The 21,967-nt window shown below is 33.8% G+C and overlaps 1 protein-coding gene across 3 annotated transcripts in view; it reads right to left on the reverse strand.

Moving 5' to 3' along the window:
• Window positions 1-3,474: 3,474 nt before the first annotated feature.
• AKAP12 (A-kinase anchoring protein 12) overlaps window positions 3,475-21,967 on the reverse strand; it is a 120,584-nt gene continuing 102,091 nt past the window's right edge. For all 3 annotated transcript variants that reach the window (XM_074309551.1, XM_074309552.1, XM_074309553.1), the window contains 2 exons: window positions 9,597-14,385; window positions 3,475-4,358 (listed from right to left, as the gene is read on the reverse strand). In XM_074309551.1, the coding sequence (XP_074165652.1) occupies window positions 9,605-14,385 (4,781 nt within the window). In that variant the 3' untranslated portion in view covers window positions 3,475-4,358; window positions 9,597-9,604. The remainder of the gene's footprint in view (window positions 4,359-9,596; window positions 14,386-21,967) is intronic.

Raw genomic sequence — 21,967 nt, forward strand, 5'->3', positions numbered from 1 at the left:
TCTAACATTTGGGTGATTTCTACAGAGACCCTGCTCATTTTTTGTATCTGGGAACAAAATTCTGAGATAGTTAATATATACATGGACATCTTAAACTTGATGTTACAGGGACAGTATATATTAACTTTACTCTCAAGAAACTTAGCCAGAACTTGCCACCTTAGAAATGGAAAATATCAGCAAACACTTAAAAAAAAAAAAAATCCATCTTGGATGCACTTAAGTCCCTAAGTATTGACTGACCCTTTAAAGTAAAGCAGGGGTTCTCAAACTATGGTCTGCGGGCTCGAGGAGGGGATTTATGCGCCCTGCCGGGTTTTGGCAAATGGGCTGAGGGGCGGAGACAGTGTGAGTTTTTTGTTTTTAACTATAGTCCAGCCCTCCAACAGTCTGAGGGGCTGTGAACTGGCCCACATTTAAAAAGTTTGAGGACCACTGCACAGTATCAGTGTTTTATGCAAGTCAAACTAGGGCTTAAACTTTTCAAAACAAGAGGAATCCATTTATAGAAAACAAAAATGAGATTTGAATTTTCTTCACCTTTACTAGGACCTATTACTTTTCAAACAGCAGTGAGGAAGGGGCCAAAATATGTCTTCTATCAATACCTTCTTCCTACATAATTTTTTGGGTGTGTCCTAAATCCTGCTCTGCAGGTTTCCTTTTAAAATTGGAGGTATAAGTAGCTAGCCTAAGTAATCCAGATGGCTCTTTCTTTTGAAATGAGTGGGAAAGTGCTATAAAGTGCAAAATAATATTTTTAAAATAAGTGCAATGTGTTACGAGTACTGGTTTGGGAATCAGACCTCTTATATGAACTCTGAAATTCTAAACACTGGCAAATTTCACTCTTGTTAGGCTTCAAATTTACGCATTTGATAACACAGTATTTAATACTCCTTCTAGTTATAAACCTACAATAATATTACTAGATTATCAAGTTTTCAAATCTTTTGAAAATTCTATGCACCAATGATTCAGTTCTGTGGTTCGTTGTGCTCAGAAATAAGGATAAAAGCTATTTAAAAAGTCTTCCATCAACTCTCAGCTATAGCAGTTTTAACACATAAAGCTAGTATCTGCAGTAAAATTTTTTGAGTTTGGTGAACATAAATACTATAAAGTACAAATTATGCCTCCTTGGACAAATTACAGCCTCTGTGGCCCTAAATTTCATCACTTGTAGAGTGGGAATAATGACCAGTAAAATTCCTCCTATATATAAAATGTTCATATATGATTTAAGAACCATCAACCTATTAATTATTTTATCTGAAAATAGCCCCAGATGGACCAAATATACTTGAAGGACAACATCAAAGTCAAATCGACTTGGAGAAAAAAAAGAGGAAAAGAGTAATTATATGAAAGGAATTCAAAATTGAATTGTGAATAAAAAACCCATTAGATATAGCATTTGATTATACTTTATTTAGATAAATGAAAATTTGCCCAAAAAAACAAAAGTAATCAAATATCTTGTAACCCAATGCCTTGAAGCTTAAACTCAAAATCAACAGCCCTTAGCTGAATATTTGGAGTTCCAGAGATCAAGGCAAAATAACAAACTATCTGTTAAAGATGTGTAATTTGTAGCATTGATAAAATAATCTCAGGGTATTGTCATAGTCCTCAATAACAAGAAATGTCAAGTTTACGTAGTTGCACTTTCTAGTGTACAAGCTATCATGATAATGCTGACGTGTATATATATATATATATACTTGTTCTGCAACTCCTTCAAACAATTTACATTAGCTGCAGCTAACCTGGAGATCTAAACAGGATTTATTTTATACATTAAAAACACCTTTAAAAATTCTATCAAAATTGTAGGTCATGCTACTTATGTTCATTTTTACCTGCTGCAGTTGTAACAATCTGGCTTAGTGGATATGAGTATATGATTTCTGATTTTAAAAAAATCTCACAACACATTTTGGTATTAATACTAAAAAAAAAAAAAAATTAATATAATTTCTGGAGAATGGGTTTTGATGACTGCAATTTTCCAAAGTTGAGGCAGTTCGAGGGAAAGAGATAAAGGTGTTTACTTATTTTACTGATTTTGTATGATTTAGGTAATTCAATACTCATGTTTGAGCAAAGAGCTTCACAGCTATTTTAGAAAGGAACACATATGGATTTGACACAATACCAGTTTTACTTGTACCTTGAAATATCTTCTAATGAGAGCAAATGTTTCATTCGTGTTGAAAATTCCTAAGTGAGAAAAAATTCCTTCAACATGCAGGTAAGCTCCTTCTTTGCAGTTTATGGTCTTAAGAGGACTGGCTAAAGCATTGAAAGGCTACAATTTATTTATTTACCCAGGGTCACAGAAGCATTATCTTGGACAGGACTGAAACAGAGTTCTTCCAGGTCAACCACTATTCCATACAGCCTCATGTAAAGTTATATCTCCCCAAATATATTGCCAAGGCCATTGTGCATTATTTAATATGAAGTGCCCTAAGGTGAATAGCAAAATTCTATGGCTAATTTTTCTTAGGTAGCCATGCTTGTTCACAACAGCAGAGGAAATATCTTCCAGTCTCATAAGTAACAAACTTTATCAGTAAATTAAATGGGGAAAGGAGAGACATTTTGGCCAAATGGATTTGCAGGTCTTAGTTCTCCAAGTATTAAATATTTAATATTAATGTTAGTAAGTTAGAAAATGAAAAAGCAACACTACACAGATATATACATAGAAAGACATTACATGTGACAATTACAGTATAACAAAGGGCTCCAATGTTTGAAACTTTTCATGCTAATTTGTGTGAAAGATCATAATTGGAAGTATTCTGACATTTTTCCAAATTTTTTAGGTATTACCCCAAGTACTTTTTATTTATGGGATTTTTTCACAGAATAACTAATTTGCTCTTTAAATATTAGGCAATTTTAAAGTGAGGATGGTAACCGTACCCCAGAAAACTGAGTAACTTTCAAGAAATCACCACCAGATGGTAGAATTGTACTAATAATGACAGTCGGTAGATGGCTAGTCTTTGCCAATAGCATAATAAAGCTCTGCCACTAAACATAGGTTTTAAATATGCTGTATTTAACTTCTGTTAAACTTCTGTAAAACAGCCATCTTTTAAAATGATGCTTTGATTCCCCCTTAATCCATTCAGAGCTTAGCAGTTCATGCCTTCCTGATTTGATTATTACAATGACCCAAATGCTAAATTTTACATAGTTCCAGGTTCCCTACATTCTAATAAAACCAACAAACCTAAGTGTAAGCAAATATTTTATTTAAATCACTTGTCAAATCACAGTTTACCAAATGTATATGAACATAATGAAACACTGTTAAGACAAGTGGGCATATATATATATATTATATATATATGGAGAAGACATAATCTAATATCTATCAAAAACCACTTTCTAAAGAACTTGTCTTATTTCATGCTGTGTGTATGTGGATATGATTTAGGATACAAGAACAATAGAATCTAAAAACTTTAAGCAATGTATTTTCTCTGTAAAATCAAAAACATTTTTCTTTTGCTCAGTACACATTCATGTCTAAACATCCATTCTGAAATGATCAAGGAGGGCCTAAAAATTAGCAGAATTTGAAATTGTTGAGACTTCCTGATAACTTTCACCAGAGCTTAAAGCAAAATCCATCAGCAAGCTGACTCTCTTCCACAAATTTTCACTCTTCAGAGTGAAAGAGCCGCTCTTTCAGAGTAATGATAGAAATGGGGATATAAACATGAGTGAATATCTAAAGTAGGAATTGTTCCTTTGAAATAGGAAGATCTCTCATGAAAGTCGCAAACGAAGCCTCATTTATTGTTTGCTTGTGGCTCAAAATTCCACAGGGCTTTAATTATAGTCATGTGCACTCAGCACTTCAAAGAATGTATGATAGAATATCTCCTTAACCAGTAAGTGAAGGAAAATATACAATAAAAACAGAACAAAGTTTATTTAAGATATACATATAAATACACAAAGAATTACACTCCAGTTTTGGAAGAATTTTAAACTAAGTTTGGGAATATAAGAAACTAAAGGTTTCCAACTCCTCTCATGGTTCAGAAGTAAGGTCATTAAATCAGAAACATCACGTGTTATCAAGTGGAAAAAAAAGAGAAATGTCTCAAAAAGAGGAAATGACATGTTAACATCCAAACTTAAAAGAATGATGTGTATAGCTCCTGATGTCTCAGGGTTGTCAGTGGCTCTCTAGGAATGGCTTCAGGTAGTAAGACCTAATCTTCTGTTCTCACAGATCAGGAACATTAGTCTTGAGTCTAATCAGCAGCAGCCTTCACTTTCTTACATGGCCTTCTTCACATTCTGGTCCTACGATACACATTCTGAATTAACTACAGAGGGGAAAAAAAAAAAAAGAATAAAAGTGAGAAACAGGATGAGTAGATTCTTCTCTGTACCAAGACAATGAAAGGAGGAAAAAAAACAATAAGTATGTGAGCATCCTCATTAATGACGGATATCGTACACGGGGACTCAAAATAATTAAAACCTCAACAAAAATTAGTTTTTAGAGGTTTTCTGTGTACATTTTTATTCATTTTAAATTTAAATACCAAATAAAAAACAAAAACACATCTCCACAAACAGTAGAACAGAGAGGATTTAGAACATTTCCATGTAAACAGAGCATTCAACAGAAAATAGTAAATTCCCACTTGAAGAAAAGCTATGATACTATACTGTATTCAAGTTATTCAATAGCATTTTTTTTTTGCTTCCTTCTAGATTTTTTTAGTCTCTGCTATGCACTTTTTACTTTTTTTCTTCTCCTAATTAGTAAGCTTTTTAATAAAAAAAATTATAGGATGCAAAACATGACATTTAAATATCACTTTCTAGTTCACACTGCACTATTGTATACTTTTTACCACAACTCCCTGAAATTATGAGTACACATCCATGTGCATGGGAGACACCTGTCTAGAACAGAGATACTTTTGTCTATAAGGCAGTACTTTGATATGAGATAGCTTTTGTTGAAGGAGTCAAGAAACTATTTTAGTTTATCTAAATCAATCCTGAATTCTCTAAATTTTCAATTAACTGTGAATATGTGGCTTATTGAAATATATTGTTTACTAAAACTTGCCCACTCACTCCCTTCTGATGCCCTCAGAAAGGTGACTTTACTGTGTATGTGACATCTTCTGCTGATTTTGTAATGGGTAAAAGTCCAAGGCCTAAGAATTAATTTTATCCTTTACTTTTTCCCCCCAAAGCACTTGGTTATCTTATCCCCCCGCCAATACACTGAAATTTGATCTTATAAGGATAGAAGCTAAAAAGGGGGTCTTATATCCAACACTGATCCATGTCTTTACTTGATCTAGTTCAGAGATATATATACATAAACTACAGTTAACTTCATGATAATCTTTTTGTCAATGCTCAACATGAGCACAACAAAGTGAAATACTCCCAAGAATTTCCATCAAATCGTGATTTTTGCCATTGGGCATATAGCAAACCCCTTATCACTTATCTGCCTCTCCCTTTAGCTAGCCTTTCTTTTAGCTTCCATTTTCTTTGTCTTCTATAGTTTCATTTGGAGAATGTGAATATAAATATGTTTCAGTTTCAATAATATGTCTGCTGAGTCACCGAATAAGATTGTCAAACTTACAATACCAACAACTAATTGACAAAATGAATCTTCATACTATCTACCCATTTTCCTACCATTCTGCAGAAGTGAAAAGAGACCACAGTCTGGATAATTGTGTATTTCTTAGCTTTGCCTCTAGCCTAAAAGAATATTTTGCTTTAAAACATACTTCAAATAAACTGGATAAATAAGGATAATTATGTAAATCATATCTTGCATTATTTATTTTCTGAATAGCAGTTGACAAACTATCTTTCTTAATTTTATAAACTTGAGTACAGATACCATTTGGAGTAGGGACCACAAAGCAGAAAGCTTCCTTAAGAAAAGCTGCAGAACTTAATGAGGCAAGTTTTCTTCTCTCAGTTACCAGCCCAACCTGGAATAACTTTACTCATGCCCCATTATTGGGGGATATCTCACCAACAGGCCCTACCCCAGAGGAATATAATTTCCCAATCCTGGAGCAATTTCCACCCTTCAGTAAAACAGAATGCTTTCTGCTACTAACAGTTCCAGAGAATGGAGTCTGAAAATTATAGACTAGAAAAAATGATTTCTAATCCTAGAAAAATACTGGAACTTAAAGGAATGTCAACATTCATAAAGGAAAAGGGCACTCTTTAAGTCTAAAAATGAAACAATAAACAAATGGGTTGAGAATAGCCTCATTTCTTTTTATTTTGTGATTAGGATCAAGGAAGTGCTGTAGTTAGAGTTAATTTACCTAGCTTCTAGCAAAGAATTTAATAAAGGTCATTCATGATATTCTATGGCCAAGCTGGAGAAGATGGCCTAATTGGTAGTATGTCAGACCACTGAATAACTGTTCCCAGATCAAGGAGATTAAAGGCAGTCAATTAGACATCTCAGAAGCTCCCTAAACAAAGTTCTTAAAATAAATAAATAAAACTTTTCTAGTATTCTTTACCAAAAGGACTTGTGCAAGTCACAGATCAATTTACCTGGGGTGAAGTTAATAAAAAAACAGTCCCAGGACTACACCACAACTTTCTAGCTCATAATAGTCCAGGCCAGAATGATGAAGAGTGTGGGAAGTTTTCACAGGCCTTCCTTAATTCTACCAGTAAATCTCCTGGCCAAAAAAAACAGCCAAACACCAACAAGAAATCATGAATGGGTTAATGTATACTTGAAGTAACATTTCTTTGTGTATGACTCTGTGCTAAGTTTTATCATCAGTGAACTGGATAAAGATAGATAGATGGTATGTTTTACAAATTTTCCTGAAACATAACTTGTAGGAGAAAGAGTTACTCATCAAAAGATAAAATTGAGATTAAAAAAAAAAAAAAATCAAACTAGAAAATTAGAATAAATTTAATTGAGTTGAGATGACATATTTGTGTTCAAAAAAATCAAGCATAGATACACATCTAAAAAAGCTACAGAGTTAGAGAGGGAGAAGACTAGGAAAAGAGGGGAACCTAATACAAACTTGAGCACCTTTATGAGGTTGAATTTGTTTTGTAATTTTGAAATCAACTACAAAGTTAACAAATAAAAGTTAATAATTTCATATATATTCTACTTTGCATGTGGATATATAGAAAATAAAATTTAAATAAGCAAAAATAATGTCATATACCTTGGAGAGGATGGAGAAGAGGTAAATTGTTGTTCAATATTGTTGTACAAATGTATGTGAAGGGTTTTGCAACCATTAAAACAAAGACTAATGGTTAGTAATTTTTGTTCAACATTATTGTATAAATGTATGTGAAAGATTCTGCAATGATTAAAGCAAAGTCTAAAGGTTAATAATTTTGATTATGACCCCATCCTGCTCAAACTCTATCTAGGTTATTGTAGTTAGTTTTTAGAATTGCAATATTTAAAAGTATGGATGAAATAGAGAATACCAGGAGAAAGGTAGCCAGAATGTGGAAAGGCCTCAAAAGCATATTGGGAATGTGTAACCTATGGAAGGGAAGAAATCTAAGATCAAGGGAGCTAAGAGCCCATCTCCAAGTATCTGAATGACTGTGAAAGGGATGAGACATTTGATTTTTTTTTCCCTTTCAGAAAATGGAACCAAGTAAAAAGAGGAAAAACTTGGGCGTGATGTAACAAAAAACAATAAGAATTAACCCAAAGTGGGATAGTGCTGGCTCAGGAAGTAAAAGGTTCTCCTTATATAGAGGGTCTTTAAGACAAGGTTCATCCAGGCCATCTCCAGTCTTCTTGCTCTATATGTTTATCACTGGACCAAGCTCTGGAGGGGAAAAGTCACATCAGGGCATCACTTCCCTAATGTCAAGGTCTTCTTCGAGAATGAAGGACAACCACCTCCTCTGAGCAAGTGAACTATAGAGAGAATTCAGTTATAGGTTGGACTAGATGACTTTTAAGGGCCCTTTCAACTATGCAATTTGTATATTCTATGAGATTTGGGCTCATTCTACCCTTCTCAGTTTCATTTTCCTCATCAGTAAAATGGGATTAAAAAAAAAAAAAAAAAAAAAAAAAAGCAAAAAAATCAATATCTGAGACATTCATTTTTAAAGAGGTATAAGCTAGAATACTCTGTGAACTGTATGCCAGACAATTAAAAAATATGATCAGATTCAATGCACGAAGCTTCCAATAAAGAATTTCTAGCAGTGCAGATAGGCGACTTTCTCTGCTCCTCCAGTGTCCTGGGGCTCTGAAAGGACAGTCAGCATAGGCATTCCCCACCCCTCTACACCAACTTTCTTTCCCCAGCAATGACAAATACAGACCAATTTAGAAAAACCACACTTGGGTTTGCTGAAAAGCAAAGTAGGAGTGGGAAATGAACAAATTATGATATACGAATGTAATGGGACACAATTCTGTCATAATAAATGACCAAAGAGAAATGCAGAAAATTGAGGCATAAGCTGAACCAGGAATACAATGTTCCAAACAACTTAAATAGACAAATGAAAATACTATAAAGCAGACCAACAAATTAATTTCAAGTCATCCTTGGTTCCAGAGAACTATAATTTACTCATCAGAAACAAAGTGATATTTTGTTCTTGATATTGGTAATAGGGCCCTCACTGAAATCCAAACTTTAAAGGGTTTCCTTCTCTCCCTCCCTACTTTTTCTCCTGATTAATCTTGGAGGGGAATTGGTGAGAAGAGCTTATCCATCATTGACATCTATCCTATGAGCTTGCAAAAGACGCTTATTTTACTGACATTTTTAAAACGTCTCTTTGATATTTAAAGAAACAAAAGGGTATACTGCAGGAAGTATATACCATTAGAAAATGTTGGGTTTTTTAGTCATCTGTTAATTTTTTTTTTTTTTTTTTTTTTGGTCAAAGTGGAGGGTTCAAGAGGAAGAAAGCCATTTTTAATAAAAAACACAAAAGCATCAATAAAATATTAAAAATAAAGCAGAAATGTTTGCTTACTGTCATTATATGCTATTTTAAGGATGACAGAAATTTGCCTTATATGAACCAAAAATTAAGTTGAATAATTTCTTTTCTCAAATGATTCAAAAAGTGAATTTTATTTCTCAGAACCAGACTGTTTAGAGGGAAAACCTGAAATCTGCCATGTTTTAGCCAATTCATGTCCTACTATGCCTCAAAAGGTAATTGATTGCGTATTTAAATAGGCCAAATTTAGATAAAGTCCCAATTTCAAAGACTCATTCATTAGTTTTGTGAAATATCAGGACTGCACAACAGGGATTAGAGTTGCTACTGACCTTTATCAAAAAGCCGAAACCAAAATTTATTTTTCAAATGTTTCAGTTAGAATCAAACTAAAGTAAAAGCACAACTATTGTTTTACAGTAGGTAGGCCACTCAATCATCACTTGAATTTTTTGAGCTCTCTCCTCCATATGGCAATAAAATCTCACAGAACTATCGTAAGAAAATTAGAGCATACATATAAAATTGTAGATGTATTACAAATGTGGAATATTATTTTATAAGAAAAAAAGCACTAGACTTACATTATGCCTCAGGACTCCTTCAGTGCCGATTTCGGTGGTGACTCACAAGGCTCATCATTTTTATGTACCTCTTCTTGTGTCTGTGTTTTGATATCTTCTACTGACTGGTTATAAATTTCTTTTTCTATCTGAACTACTAGTCTTTCTTGGCATTCCAGACCCTGGACAGTTTCCTTTAGTTTTAGTCCATTGGAATCTAAGGACTCTTTGCATAGGTCTATGTCATTACTTTCTCTTGGGAATAATTTTGGGTCATCTGAATATTCACCTACAATGTCATCTTCAGTTTCTCCTTTAGGTATATATTTTAGCTTATCAGATACTTCTCCTGACATTGCACTGTCAATTTCTGGCCCAGTCATTGTTTCAAAGGCTTCTTCAGATGTCTGTACCTCAACAGCCACTATATTTTCAAAACTTTCAGAAAAAGAGGCATCTTTGTAAATATCAAAAATTAGAGTTTCTGAAGTTTCCTCAAAAGCTGCTGGTCCTAAGTCTTCAGTTGTAAAAAATTTAATTTCACGCTGTGTTATCAGTTCATTTTCATCTCTTTCAGATACGCTCTCTTCAGATTTTCTTATCTGAGCCTGACCTTCTGCATTAAGTGCAAAAGTTTGAGGGCTTAGATCTTTGTCATTACCAAGTTGATCAACAGCAGTCTGAATAACACTGTGTACAATTATGGTATTCTGGGTTTTGATGTTCAACATATCTTCATCCTTTCCAAGTTCTACTTGGCTTAGAGTTGGTTTGTCTACCTGGGAAACAACTTCAACACTGGTTGCATCTGAGAGCTTCTGAGACCCTTCTTTTGGTCTTTTTATGAAATCAGAACTTTTGATAGTCTCTGGAGTAGCAGATACCACTACTGTTTTTGCTTTTTCTTGAAGTACAGATTCTGTTAGAGACTGCTTTTCCATGAGTATTGCTTGGTCTTTCCAAGCAATATCAGAGTCTTTCAGGCTTTCAGAGGGTATTTTTTCAGTTATTAATTGAACATTTACAGAATCCAGAGTTTCAACTGATGTTTCTGAAAGTTTGACAGCTTCTGCTATAGCCTCTTCTACTATTGCTGCAGCTGTTAATGGTAAAGATGCTTTTTGAGTCTTAGAGCTCTGCATTTTGAGAATTTCTGAGGATATTGTCTCTTCCTGAACCAAGACCTTTTTCTCCATTGAAGCTGAGTGAGAACTGATTTGAAGTTCAATTTCTTCTTCTGTAACTTTTTCATCTTTCAGTTCAACTTGGTGTGCCTTGGTCTGATCAGGTAATTCCATCACTTCCATGTCTAAAGAGATTGGTTCTTTTGCAATGTTTGTATCTTTCATTTCCTGATCAACAATGGGACCTGAATCTTGCACCACTTTAGTTCCTGAAATGTTCTGTAATGTTTGAGTAACTATCTGTTCCTCTTCTACTTTAGATTGTTCTTTATTTCCCTGTGAAGACTGGAAACCAGGACTTTCTGGAGGTTTATCACTTGACACAGTGACCACTGTTGTTTCTACACTTTCAGATCCTAATGCAGGTGCAGAATCACCGTCACTGCCTTCTTGTTGTTTTATACTTATATCTTCAAAATGTACCAGGAGAGTACCTCCATCTATATTTATTTCAACTGGTGTTTTCCGTTTCATTGGAATTTGTGATGTCTCAATACCTGTACTCTCAACATGATAAGTTGTAAAATCATTGTATGTTCTACATTCCTTCACTTCTAAACTCCTTTCAACTTCATTAAACTTATGTAAGGTTTTTGAAGGTGTTTGTTCAATTATTTCTTGTTGCCCATCATTAATAGTTTTATCTTCAGTTTTTGCTCCTTGTACCTGTTCCTGCACCTCAGCATGCATCACTTTAGTGTTATCTAACCCAGCTGCTTCTCCAATTTCTAAGCTGATCTCTTGGTGATCACCACTTTGTTCAGCTTTTTTCTCATTCACTTTCTCTGGTATTTTAGTTTCAAGACTCTGAACTGTTAAAAATGTGTCCCCTGAAACAATCGTTTCTGTAATCTCAGATTCTTCAGATTGCTTAACTTTTTCTATAACTGCCTGAATTATTTCCTGAGTTCGTTGCTTTAGAGATTCTAAATCTGGTGTGTCATCTTCAACTTCCTGCACAGGTGTAGCTTCTTCTGTAGTATCAGGAGAGTCAGTCAACTGTGAAACTGCAGAAACCATTTCAGTAGTTTCTTCTGCACAAGAGGCTTCGGTTATTTCTGTTGCCTCTTCTGGAGCTGTCACTGCTTCAGAAGTTAACTCTAGCTCACTAACTATCGTATCACTGCTAGTGTCTTTTATATCTGGCAAGGTTTTAGCAACAGGTATTTCAACAAGGACCTCTTTTTCAAATATCTCAGTCTGCTGTTTTGGCTGATCTGATGCTTCTTTAACAGGTTCTGTAATTTTAGTAGAAATCCAGGATGGTGACCTTTCTTCAATACTTGTAACTGCTCTTTCCCCCTCTACAACAGTCACACTAACTGCATGAACCAGTCCCTCAATTGTCTCCTGTGTTCTTGGACCTTCTACTTGATCAGATTTGTCCTCATGCAGACTTTTTTCTGCTTCAATGGTTTTTGCTCGTTGGGCTTCAATTTTCTCTTGTTCTGCGGCATCATATTCAGATAAAGGAACAACAGCTGGGATGTCAGAATCATCTTCATTAACTTCTGTTTGGTCTTCTTCAGCACGAATTTGTTCTTGTTTCCCATCTAACCTTTTCTTTCTCCGACCAGGAATGAGTTTCTTGATTGAAACCCAAGATTCTTCTTTCACAGGTTCTATCTCTGAAAGAGAATGTTCTATGCCAGAAATAGTTACAGATTCCTCATTTTTCTCTTCCATTTTTGATTTTGACTTTTTTCTTGGAGTAACTAATCTTTTAAATGACACCCATGTGGAAACTCCCTCTCCTTCAACGGGGCTTCCAGCTAGCTCAGGGGAAGAATTTATCTGCCCTTGATCACCTTCATGGGAATTTATATGTGTTATTTCAGTCCCAGATTCTTTACTTTTTTCTGCATCTTCTGTTTTCTGGGAATCTCCATTAACAACTTTAGAACCTCCTTCTTCATCAGAAGATGACGACTTTCTTGCTCTTTTCTTGGAAGATCCAACACAAATTAAGGCTTCCCAGGACACTGAAGTATCAACTTTACGCTTTGGCTCTTCTATCTTCTGATCTTCCCCATGTCCTTTCATCTCTTCCTGATTATCAGAGACTGCACTTTCAGTCGAAGAAAGAGTAGCACTCTTTACTTTTTCAATTTCATCTTCCTTATCACTTTCAGAAAGCCTCCTAATACGTTTCTTGGGTGTCACCATCTTTTTAAAAGAGGCCCAGGGAGTGACACCTTCTCTTTTTCTTTCTCCATCTGAAACAGTACCTTCTTCTTCAATCTCAACTTCCTGTGGTGCTTCTACAATACGTTTCTCTACAGAGGTTACCTCAGCCAGTTCTTCAGGGGATGAAGCAGAACTTTCACCTTTTTGTTCCTCTGGAGTTTCTGGAGAATCTCCTGACACTTGTGTAAGCTCCCCTGATTCATCTGGCTTCATTTCATCATCTCCTCTTTTCCCTTTATGTTTCTTTCCAGACAGTTTTTTTAATCCAGTACCAATAAAAAGTTTCTTTAATGGGCTTCCTTGCAATTTCCCCCTTTCTTGTGAGGACAGTATTTCTACCTCATTTGTGATACCTTCATGTTGCTGACACAAGACTGATACTTCAGGACTTGGTTCAGCTAGTTTAACATAATCATCTCCTGAAGCACATACCACTTCTTTGGTCTTGACCAACTTCTCTGTCACTTCAGCTTTCTTCAAATCTGCATTTGTTTCAATTGCTGCAAGGACAAAAGACCCAACATCCTGTTCTACTTCATCACTTTGATTTTCTATTTGTTCTTGCTCTTTCAGGGTACTGACATGAACTTCTGCTACTGTTTCTACCTTTTCATCGAACACTTCTGTGGCTAAAGGAGCAGCTTTCTCTTCAGAAGGTATTTGTCCTTGAACTTGATCTTCAGGAGACCTATGTACTTTTTCATTCTCAGACACACTGAAATTTTTTGTACTTTCAATGGCCTCATGGTGGGGTAGATGTTCAGTTGATTGTTCAGCAGTATCCTTTTTCTTTCCTTCATAAATTTCAACTATATCGCCTTTTCCCACTTCTTGTTCCTTTTTCTTCTCGGAAGTGTCTGGCTCATCCTCCTTAGATTTCTTCAAACTGGTCTTTTTTCTCCAGCCAGCCCAACCTAGACTGAAAAACTTTTTGAATGATGATATACTTTCAGATTCAGACTTGTTGCCTACTTTTTCTTGTTTCTCTTCATCAGAATTCTTGCATTCCTCAGGATCTGCACTCTCTTTTTGGCTTTCTTCATCTGTCCCAATTAATTGAGTTGATTCAATCTCTTTAGATAATGCTTCATTTTCTGAACCAGAATCTTGATAATCATCAGTTCCATTTGCTTCTACATCATCATATTCATCTTTTTTGACTGTGAGTAATTCAACAGGGTCAGACTTATCATTATTCTTATCTTTTTTCACAGTAAATTTAAAGCCAACAAACTTAAACACCTTTTTAAATCCAACATCATTTGAGTGAGATTCTGTAGGTTGCTCCAACTCTTCTATATTATCTTCTGACAAAGGCATTTGCTCAATTATTTCATGCACAGTCCCCTGAACATCCTGCACACTAGATGCTGATCTAGCTACCAGAGTATTATCCAGCTCATCTTTTTCAATCATGTTTTCGGAGTCTCTTTGTCCAACTATTGGAAAAAAGAAAATAAAAGAAAATAGTTAAAATAATGATTTAATAAATGTATTCATTTAAAATGCAAAACAATTATAACTGACCATAAAGCCACACTAATATAGTTTATTAAACTCTACATACATCACTCCAAAGTCATTTCTAAGCTAGTACACAACTTTCCAGGCAATTTAATATCTCCTCCAATATCTTTCAAAATCTAAAATTGCCAAACCTTTTGTTCTAATTTTTCCCCTCCTTCTCCCCTCCCCCCATGGCAGGTTGACCAATACATGTTAAATATGTTAAAGTATAAATTAAATGCAATATATTAAACATCCATTTTAAAAATAAACTTTAATAATAAAAACCAAGATCTCTTAGTAGCCAAAAAAAAAACCTGTATACCCATTCACTGACTTTTTTGCCTCTTTTTAATCACTTCTTAAGTGCACCATGGTCATTCTGAATACTGGATCTAAAATATTTTGCAAACTTAGTGAATGTGCCAACCTAAAAGGAGAGTCACAAAAAAACTATGAAAATTCCATAATTATAGCATTAAATATAGATTCTCAAATTTATAAATTAACCAAAATCATCCTCAACATTGTGGTCCTGGAACTGCTTCACAAGTAAATTTACTTTTCACTACCTTTCTTACCCTTGAAATATCAATTACCTTAAACTTTGCAGAAATCAATTTGTAATAGGTTTCATTTTATTGAACATTCGAGCTGGGAAGTTTTTGGCACAAGTCCTATTCCCTCAAATTTGGAAAACTAATTCCTTGGAACATTAAGAGATTTTCAAAAGAACACAAAGCTATATAATAAAAGATCTTGAATTTAAAATTAGGTCTAGTGCTCTTATCAATCATTATTTCTATATGACTGAATTTTTTCTTCTTTTTCTTTTTTTTAGTGGCTATGTGCCATCAACACTTCAAATTCAGGTGTTGATTAACTAGGTTTTATTTCTCTTTTATGGCTATTTTACTATTCTTTCCAGCTTTATCAGCGTGCAGGAAAAAAAAAAAAAAAAAAAGATAAGAAATTAAAACCAGCAGTTCTGATACCACAATGTCTTTGTATTTCTTTATATATTCTCCATCATTGTAGATTTAATATGAGAAAGACTGATAATGATGTTAGAAATCTCATCAACTAAGTCCAGATTTTAAAAGGAAAAATAACAATTAAAAAAAAAAATGGCATGATCCTTTAAGAAGTATCAGGAACCTGTGGAAGAGGAAGGAATTTATGACCAAAGAAGAACTAGATCATTATTGATCACAAAATAGAAAATTTTGATTATATCAAATTGAAAAGTTTTTGCATAAACAAAACTAATGCAGATAAGATTAGAAGGGAAGCAATAAATTGGGAAAACATTTTTATAGTCAAAGGTTCTGATAAAGGCCTCATTTCCAAAATATATAGAGAATTGACTCTATAAGAAATTAAGCCATTTTCCAATTGATAAATGGTCAAAGGATATGAACAGACAATTCTCAAAGAAATTGAAACTATTTCTAGCCATATGAAAAGATGCTCCAAGTCATTATTAATCAGAGAAATGCAAATTAAGACAACTCTGAGATACTACTACACACCTGTCAGATTGGCTAGAATGACAGGGAAAGATAATGCAGAATGTTGGAGGGGATGTGGGAAAACAGGGACACAATTGGTGGAATTGTGAATACATCCAGCCATTCTGGAGAATGATTTGGAACTATGCTCAAAAAGTTATCAAACTGTGCATACCCTTTGACCCAGCAGTGTTACTACTGGACTTATATCCCAAAGAAATCTTAAAGAAGGGAAAAGGACCTGTACATGCAACAGTGTTTGTGGCAGCCCTCTTTGTAATGGCCAGAAACTGGAAACTGAGTGGGTGCCCATCAATTGGAGAATGGCTGAATAAATTATGGTATATGAATATTATGGAACATTATTGTTCTGTAAGAAATGACCAGTAGGATGATTTAAAGAAAGGCCTAGTGAGACTTACATGAACTGATGCTCTGTGAAATGAGCAGGACCAGAAGATCATTATATACTTCAACAACAATACTATATGATGATCAATTCTGATGGATGTGGCCCTCTCCAACAATGAGATGAACCAAATCAATTGCAATAGAACAGTAATGAACTGAACCAGCTACACCCAGAGAAAGAACTCTGGGAGATGACTAAGAACCACTACATAGAATTCCCAATACCCCTATTTTTGTCCGCCCTGCATTTTTTTATTTCCTTCACAAGCTAATTGTACACTATTTCAAAGTCCAATTCTTTTTGTACAGCAAAATAAGTGTTTGGACATGTATACATATATTGTATTTAATTTATATTTTAATATATGTAACATGTATTGGTCAACATGCCATCTAGGGGAAGAAAGTGGGGGGGAAGGAGAGGAAGAATTGGAACAAAAGGCTTGGCAATTATCAGTGCTATAAAATTACCCCTGCATATATCTTGTAAATAAAAAGCTATTTTTAAAAATGTCAGGAAAATAGAAATAAAAGGCAACAAAAATGATGTTCTTTATTTTTTTTTTGGAGAAGATCGAAAAAGGAATAAGAACCTGCTCATTGTAGATTGAAAAACTTAATTTATTAGTTAACTTTCTATCAAATGGAATTATCTTCAGCTGAAAAGGAATATGTTTGATTCAGTGACAAAAACAGTCAGTCAAATGTGCAAGGTAATACGCCAAGTATTAAAGATGCAAAAGATTAAATGAAAGTCTCTACTTATTGAGGGTACAATCTAAAAGCAAATGGAAGAAATATGTACACAAATAGAAGTATCAGTTAGAACCTGACTGAATGAATAGAAAAGGATCAGAACAGAGAAGTATAAAATGTTCATTCTTGGTGGAGAGAATCATGCTGGAAGTTGAACCTGAATTGGCCTTAAAAAGAAAAGAGGGAGAGATGTAGGCAAGTAGGTTTTTTTTGTTTTGTTTTGTTTTTTTGGGGGTGTGTGTGTGTGTGTGTGTTTAAGAGAGGAAGGGTGGATGTGGGTGGGTGCACATAGGGCAACTATGGAGCATAATGGATAAAGCACCAGCCCTAAAATCATTAGGACCTCAGTTAAATCTGGCCTCAGACACTTACTAGCTATGTTACCTGGCAAATCACTTAACCCTGGATGACTCAGTTTCCTCATCTGTAAAATGAACTGGAAAAGGAAATGGCAAGCCACTCTAGTATTTCAGGCAAGAAAACCCCAAATGGAGTCACAAAGACTCGGACATCACTGATGCAACTATACAACAACAACAAAAATTTTGAGCTAAGTAGACAAACATCCAAATACAGGATATTACTTGCTCAACTTAGGCGATTTTCAGTGTGTTGTGTAAAAATTAGTTAATAGTAATTATGATAAGACAAGAATAGTACACTTAGTTAATCAACATGTTCAAACTATTTCCAGGACAAGAATAAAGAAAACTTATGATGTTGAACACTTGTGCAACACTTGAAGTAGCAGAACACTTAACTTCAAACTTATGATGTTGAAAACTAAGTGTTGAAATGTTTAAAGATTCAATTAAGTTGAACTAAGTACTCTGACTCCAGACCCAGCACTCATTTCACTGCATCATGTCAAATCATAAACTGGTAAATTATTTCTTAAAATCTAGGACTATTAACAGAATAGTATATAGAAAAAATTATCTTTAAATATGGAAATATTTTTAGAAGAACTGAACGTGTTTAACATATATTGGGGATAGATATATCTGCTGTCTAGAGGAAAGGGGTGGGTAGAAAGGAGGAAGAAAAATTTGGAACACAAGATTTTTCAAGGGTAGATGATGAAAACTATCTTTGCATGTATTTTGAAAAATAAAAAGGTTTTATTAGAAAAAGAAAAAATTATCTTTTCCAAAGCTCAGATAATATTTTTGTCAGTTGCACTGTCTTTTCTTGTCTTTCTAATTTACCTATTTCTCCTATTACTTTCAAATTTTTCTCTTTCTTGATTATTTCTTGAGATTCAAAATATTGGAAGGATATCAATACTCAAATAAAAATAGCAATATTAAAATAATTCACAGATTTTTTAGTGCTATAGCAAACTACCAAAGAGTTACTTAAAGTTATTTGAAGTATGGGCTGGGGGGTGGGGAAGAGGGGAAGGGTGGGAAAATGGGAATTAAAAGGAAATATTTCTACACTTGGAATTATACTAGATGACACTAACTATAAAAACTACTTGACATTTAGTACCAAAAAAATCGCTATCAACAGCATGGAAAAAATATTTCCAATCAAAACAAATAAAAGAAATAAAAGTTAATAAGTTCTACCTCACAACTTGACAAAGATGCCAAAAAAGAAAAAAAGACAATTATGGGAGAGATTACAGAAAAACAAGTATAATACTGCATTGGTCCAATTACATTGGAAAGCAATTTAGAATTATATTCAAAAAGACACTAAATCTGTCACAATATCACATTGTCCTAGAATACCACTACTAGGTATATATCCCCCACCCCAAAGGGAGAAAAAATAAAGAAAAAAGAGCTCATATATGCAAAAAATATTTATTGTAGCAAAGAAGTTGAAAAGACATAGGTGTGGACAAGTACCATTCACACAATGATACAAACAAAAAAAACTGAATTAATTTTAAAAACTTGGATGTACTAATTAACAAATGTAATGATCCAGAAGACTGAAGATAATAGATTATTGCTACCTCCTGGCTGCAATGTATGTAGGTATAGAATGGAACTAAATTGAGGCAAAATTTATTTGGCATTAATTTTATAATTTCAAGAACAAAAATTACTTAAAACCCCATGGTGATCATCATTTAGGCCATATACCACACTAAGCTCAAAACAGATATGACCTAAATATTACAAGTTATACTATTTTTTTTAAATTAGGAAAAAAACAGATCAATTATCTTTCCACAGCTATGACTTGGGTTGAATTTTTAACCAAAGGATAATAATAAAAAATTATTTAATTGATATTTTTTGCAAAACAAAATAAACACAATTAAGAAGTAAAGAGATGTGGAACATGACATTTCAGAAGCCAAAGGTTTAAGGTCTACATCAAGCAAAACTTGCCCTGCAAAATTGAATATAGTCTATAAGATGAAAAAAGAGCATTAATATATAGAGTACTTCCTATCATTCCTGATGAAAATACCAGAGTTGCACACAAATATCAAGTTCAAAAACAGGAGTAACGAGAAACATGTGAAGGTAAACATGAAAGAAGAATCAATCATAAGGGGCTAAGCAAAAATAAAATGCTATATTCAAATGAGATAGTAAGTACATGTCCCTCTGAATGCTATCATCTGAGATCACAGAAAAAGTTTAATATGATGTGGCCTGGGAATAATTCTGCTGTTTCCTGATAATGCTAAGAGAAGAATGGAGAGGGTAAGAAGAATTTATAGTGCTATAAGGCAGAAGGAGAAAAGAAGAGATAATGGGAAATCTCATATCATCAGGGTATACAAGAATTCCAGGTCTATCCTCCCTATGATAAAGAAATGAAGGACTCAAACTAAAAATGACACTTTTTTTGGAGAAGGAAATATTTATACTACACATTTATAACAAGGATTTATTCTCAATTTGGGAGGAGAATAGAAGGGAAGGCAGAAGGGAAAGGAATAGATTTTTGCCAATTTAAAAAATAGAAAACAGAATTTCTAAAAACGTCATGAGTCTTTTCAAAAATGAGGTGATTCAGGACAATTCCAATAGACTTGTGATGGAGACAGTCATCTGGAACCAGAAAGAGAACTATGGGGACTGAATGTGAATCACAACATAGAATTTTCACCTTTTTGCTGTTGCTTGCTTTTCTTTCACATTTTTTTATCCATTTGACTTGACTTTTGTTATGCAGCATAATATAGAAATATGTTTAGAATTGCACATGTTTAATATATATATATATATATATATATATATATATATATATATATATATATATATATATATATATATATATATATATTGTATTACTTGCTGTTCAATGGAGGAGGGAAGTGGGGAGAGAAGGAGAACACAAGGTTTTGTGTTGAAGACTATCTTTGCATATATTTTGAAAAATAAAAAGCTACTAGTATAAAAAAACTGACAAGATAAACTGGGGAAAATCTTTGCATCTAAATATTCAAATCTGGACCATCCCCATCCAGACATTAAAAAAAAAAAAAAAAAAAAAAAGATTATCTAGTAGCCAAACTTGTACTAATGAAATTATCTGTACCTAGCTAGGCTTACAATCTCTAAGCCTGTTTTTTCATTTGCAAAATAAGAATACTATTACAATGGTCACCCAAAAATGCTGATCTGATAAGAATGCTTTGCAAAACTTAAAGCATTATATAATGTGTTAGCACTGTGATAATAGATCAGGACAAAATTTTCCTGGTTTTTGTAGAATTTTGTGTTGCTTACTTTTCATATATTTTATATATTATTAAAAATCACATAGACTGGGAGCTTAATATAAGAGAACAAATGCACATCTACTCACTAATCAGAGAATGTTAATGTTCTAAGAAAGATTATATTCATATAATGGTTTCGAACATAGTAACATTTCCACATGTTGCAACAAATAAGGACACTAGTCTAAAAGGATTGTGACTTGACTTTAAGGTCACACAGCATGCCCACAGCAGAATCAGGACCTGAACAAAGGAGATATTAATTTCTTCCATTATTTCATGAATATACCATATTATCGAAGCTCCTCAAGTCTTATTTTATTGGTTAGTTTGGAAATTTAAGTATGCTTTTTCATTAGGCATAGGTGAGATATATTTAGTAAATTAACCTGGGTATTTGAAATTAGCTGTTGGTGACTTGACAAAAGAACAAAAGGAAAACTGCATGATATTTGCACTAACAAGAATTTCTATTACATGAATTAGAACCATAAAAAGCATCAGTTGTCCAGCTAGTTTTAGCAGTAGATAAAGTAGTGAACCTGAGTTAGATCAAAGTTCAGTTCCAACCTCAAACATTTACTAATTGAGTAGTCTCAAGAAGTCATTCATTTAACTGGTTTGCCTCAGTTTCTTCATCTACAAAATGGGGATAGTGCCTACCTCACATGGTTGTTGTAAGCATTAAATGAGATACTGGCAGATAGTAAGTGCTATGTAAATGTGCTATTATTTGTAATTTTTTAACCGATTACACTATTTATTAAGTTCTCTCCCCTCTTCTAAATATTGCTGCCATTTTAAACATACTAAAAACAATGTTCAATATGTTATTCCAATATGCAAAAACACAACTCCTCATTACTTAAAGAAAAAACCCTAAGACTTTTCTATATTTTGACCCCCACTTAACTTTACACCCTTCCTTTTTGCATTACCCTCCTACTAAAGTTGTTTCATGATGCTCCCAAACAAAGCATCATTTCTGCTTTCCCCAAACTTTTCCTCCCACTCTTCTTTCCAGTTAGAAATGCCTCCCCTAATTCTTCTCCAGGTCCTTATCTTTACTGCAATATTAGAGTCCAAGAGTCCTCATCCACCCTAAACATAAAATGCACAACATCTAGAACTATGACATCA

This window comes from Sminthopsis crassicaudata, chromosome 4, assembly GCF_048593235.1.
Source record: "Sminthopsis crassicaudata isolate SCR6 chromosome 4, ASM4859323v1, whole genome shotgun sequence".
NCBI classification, from domain to species: Eukaryota; Metazoa; Chordata; class Mammalia; order Dasyuromorphia; family Dasyuridae; genus Sminthopsis; species Sminthopsis crassicaudata.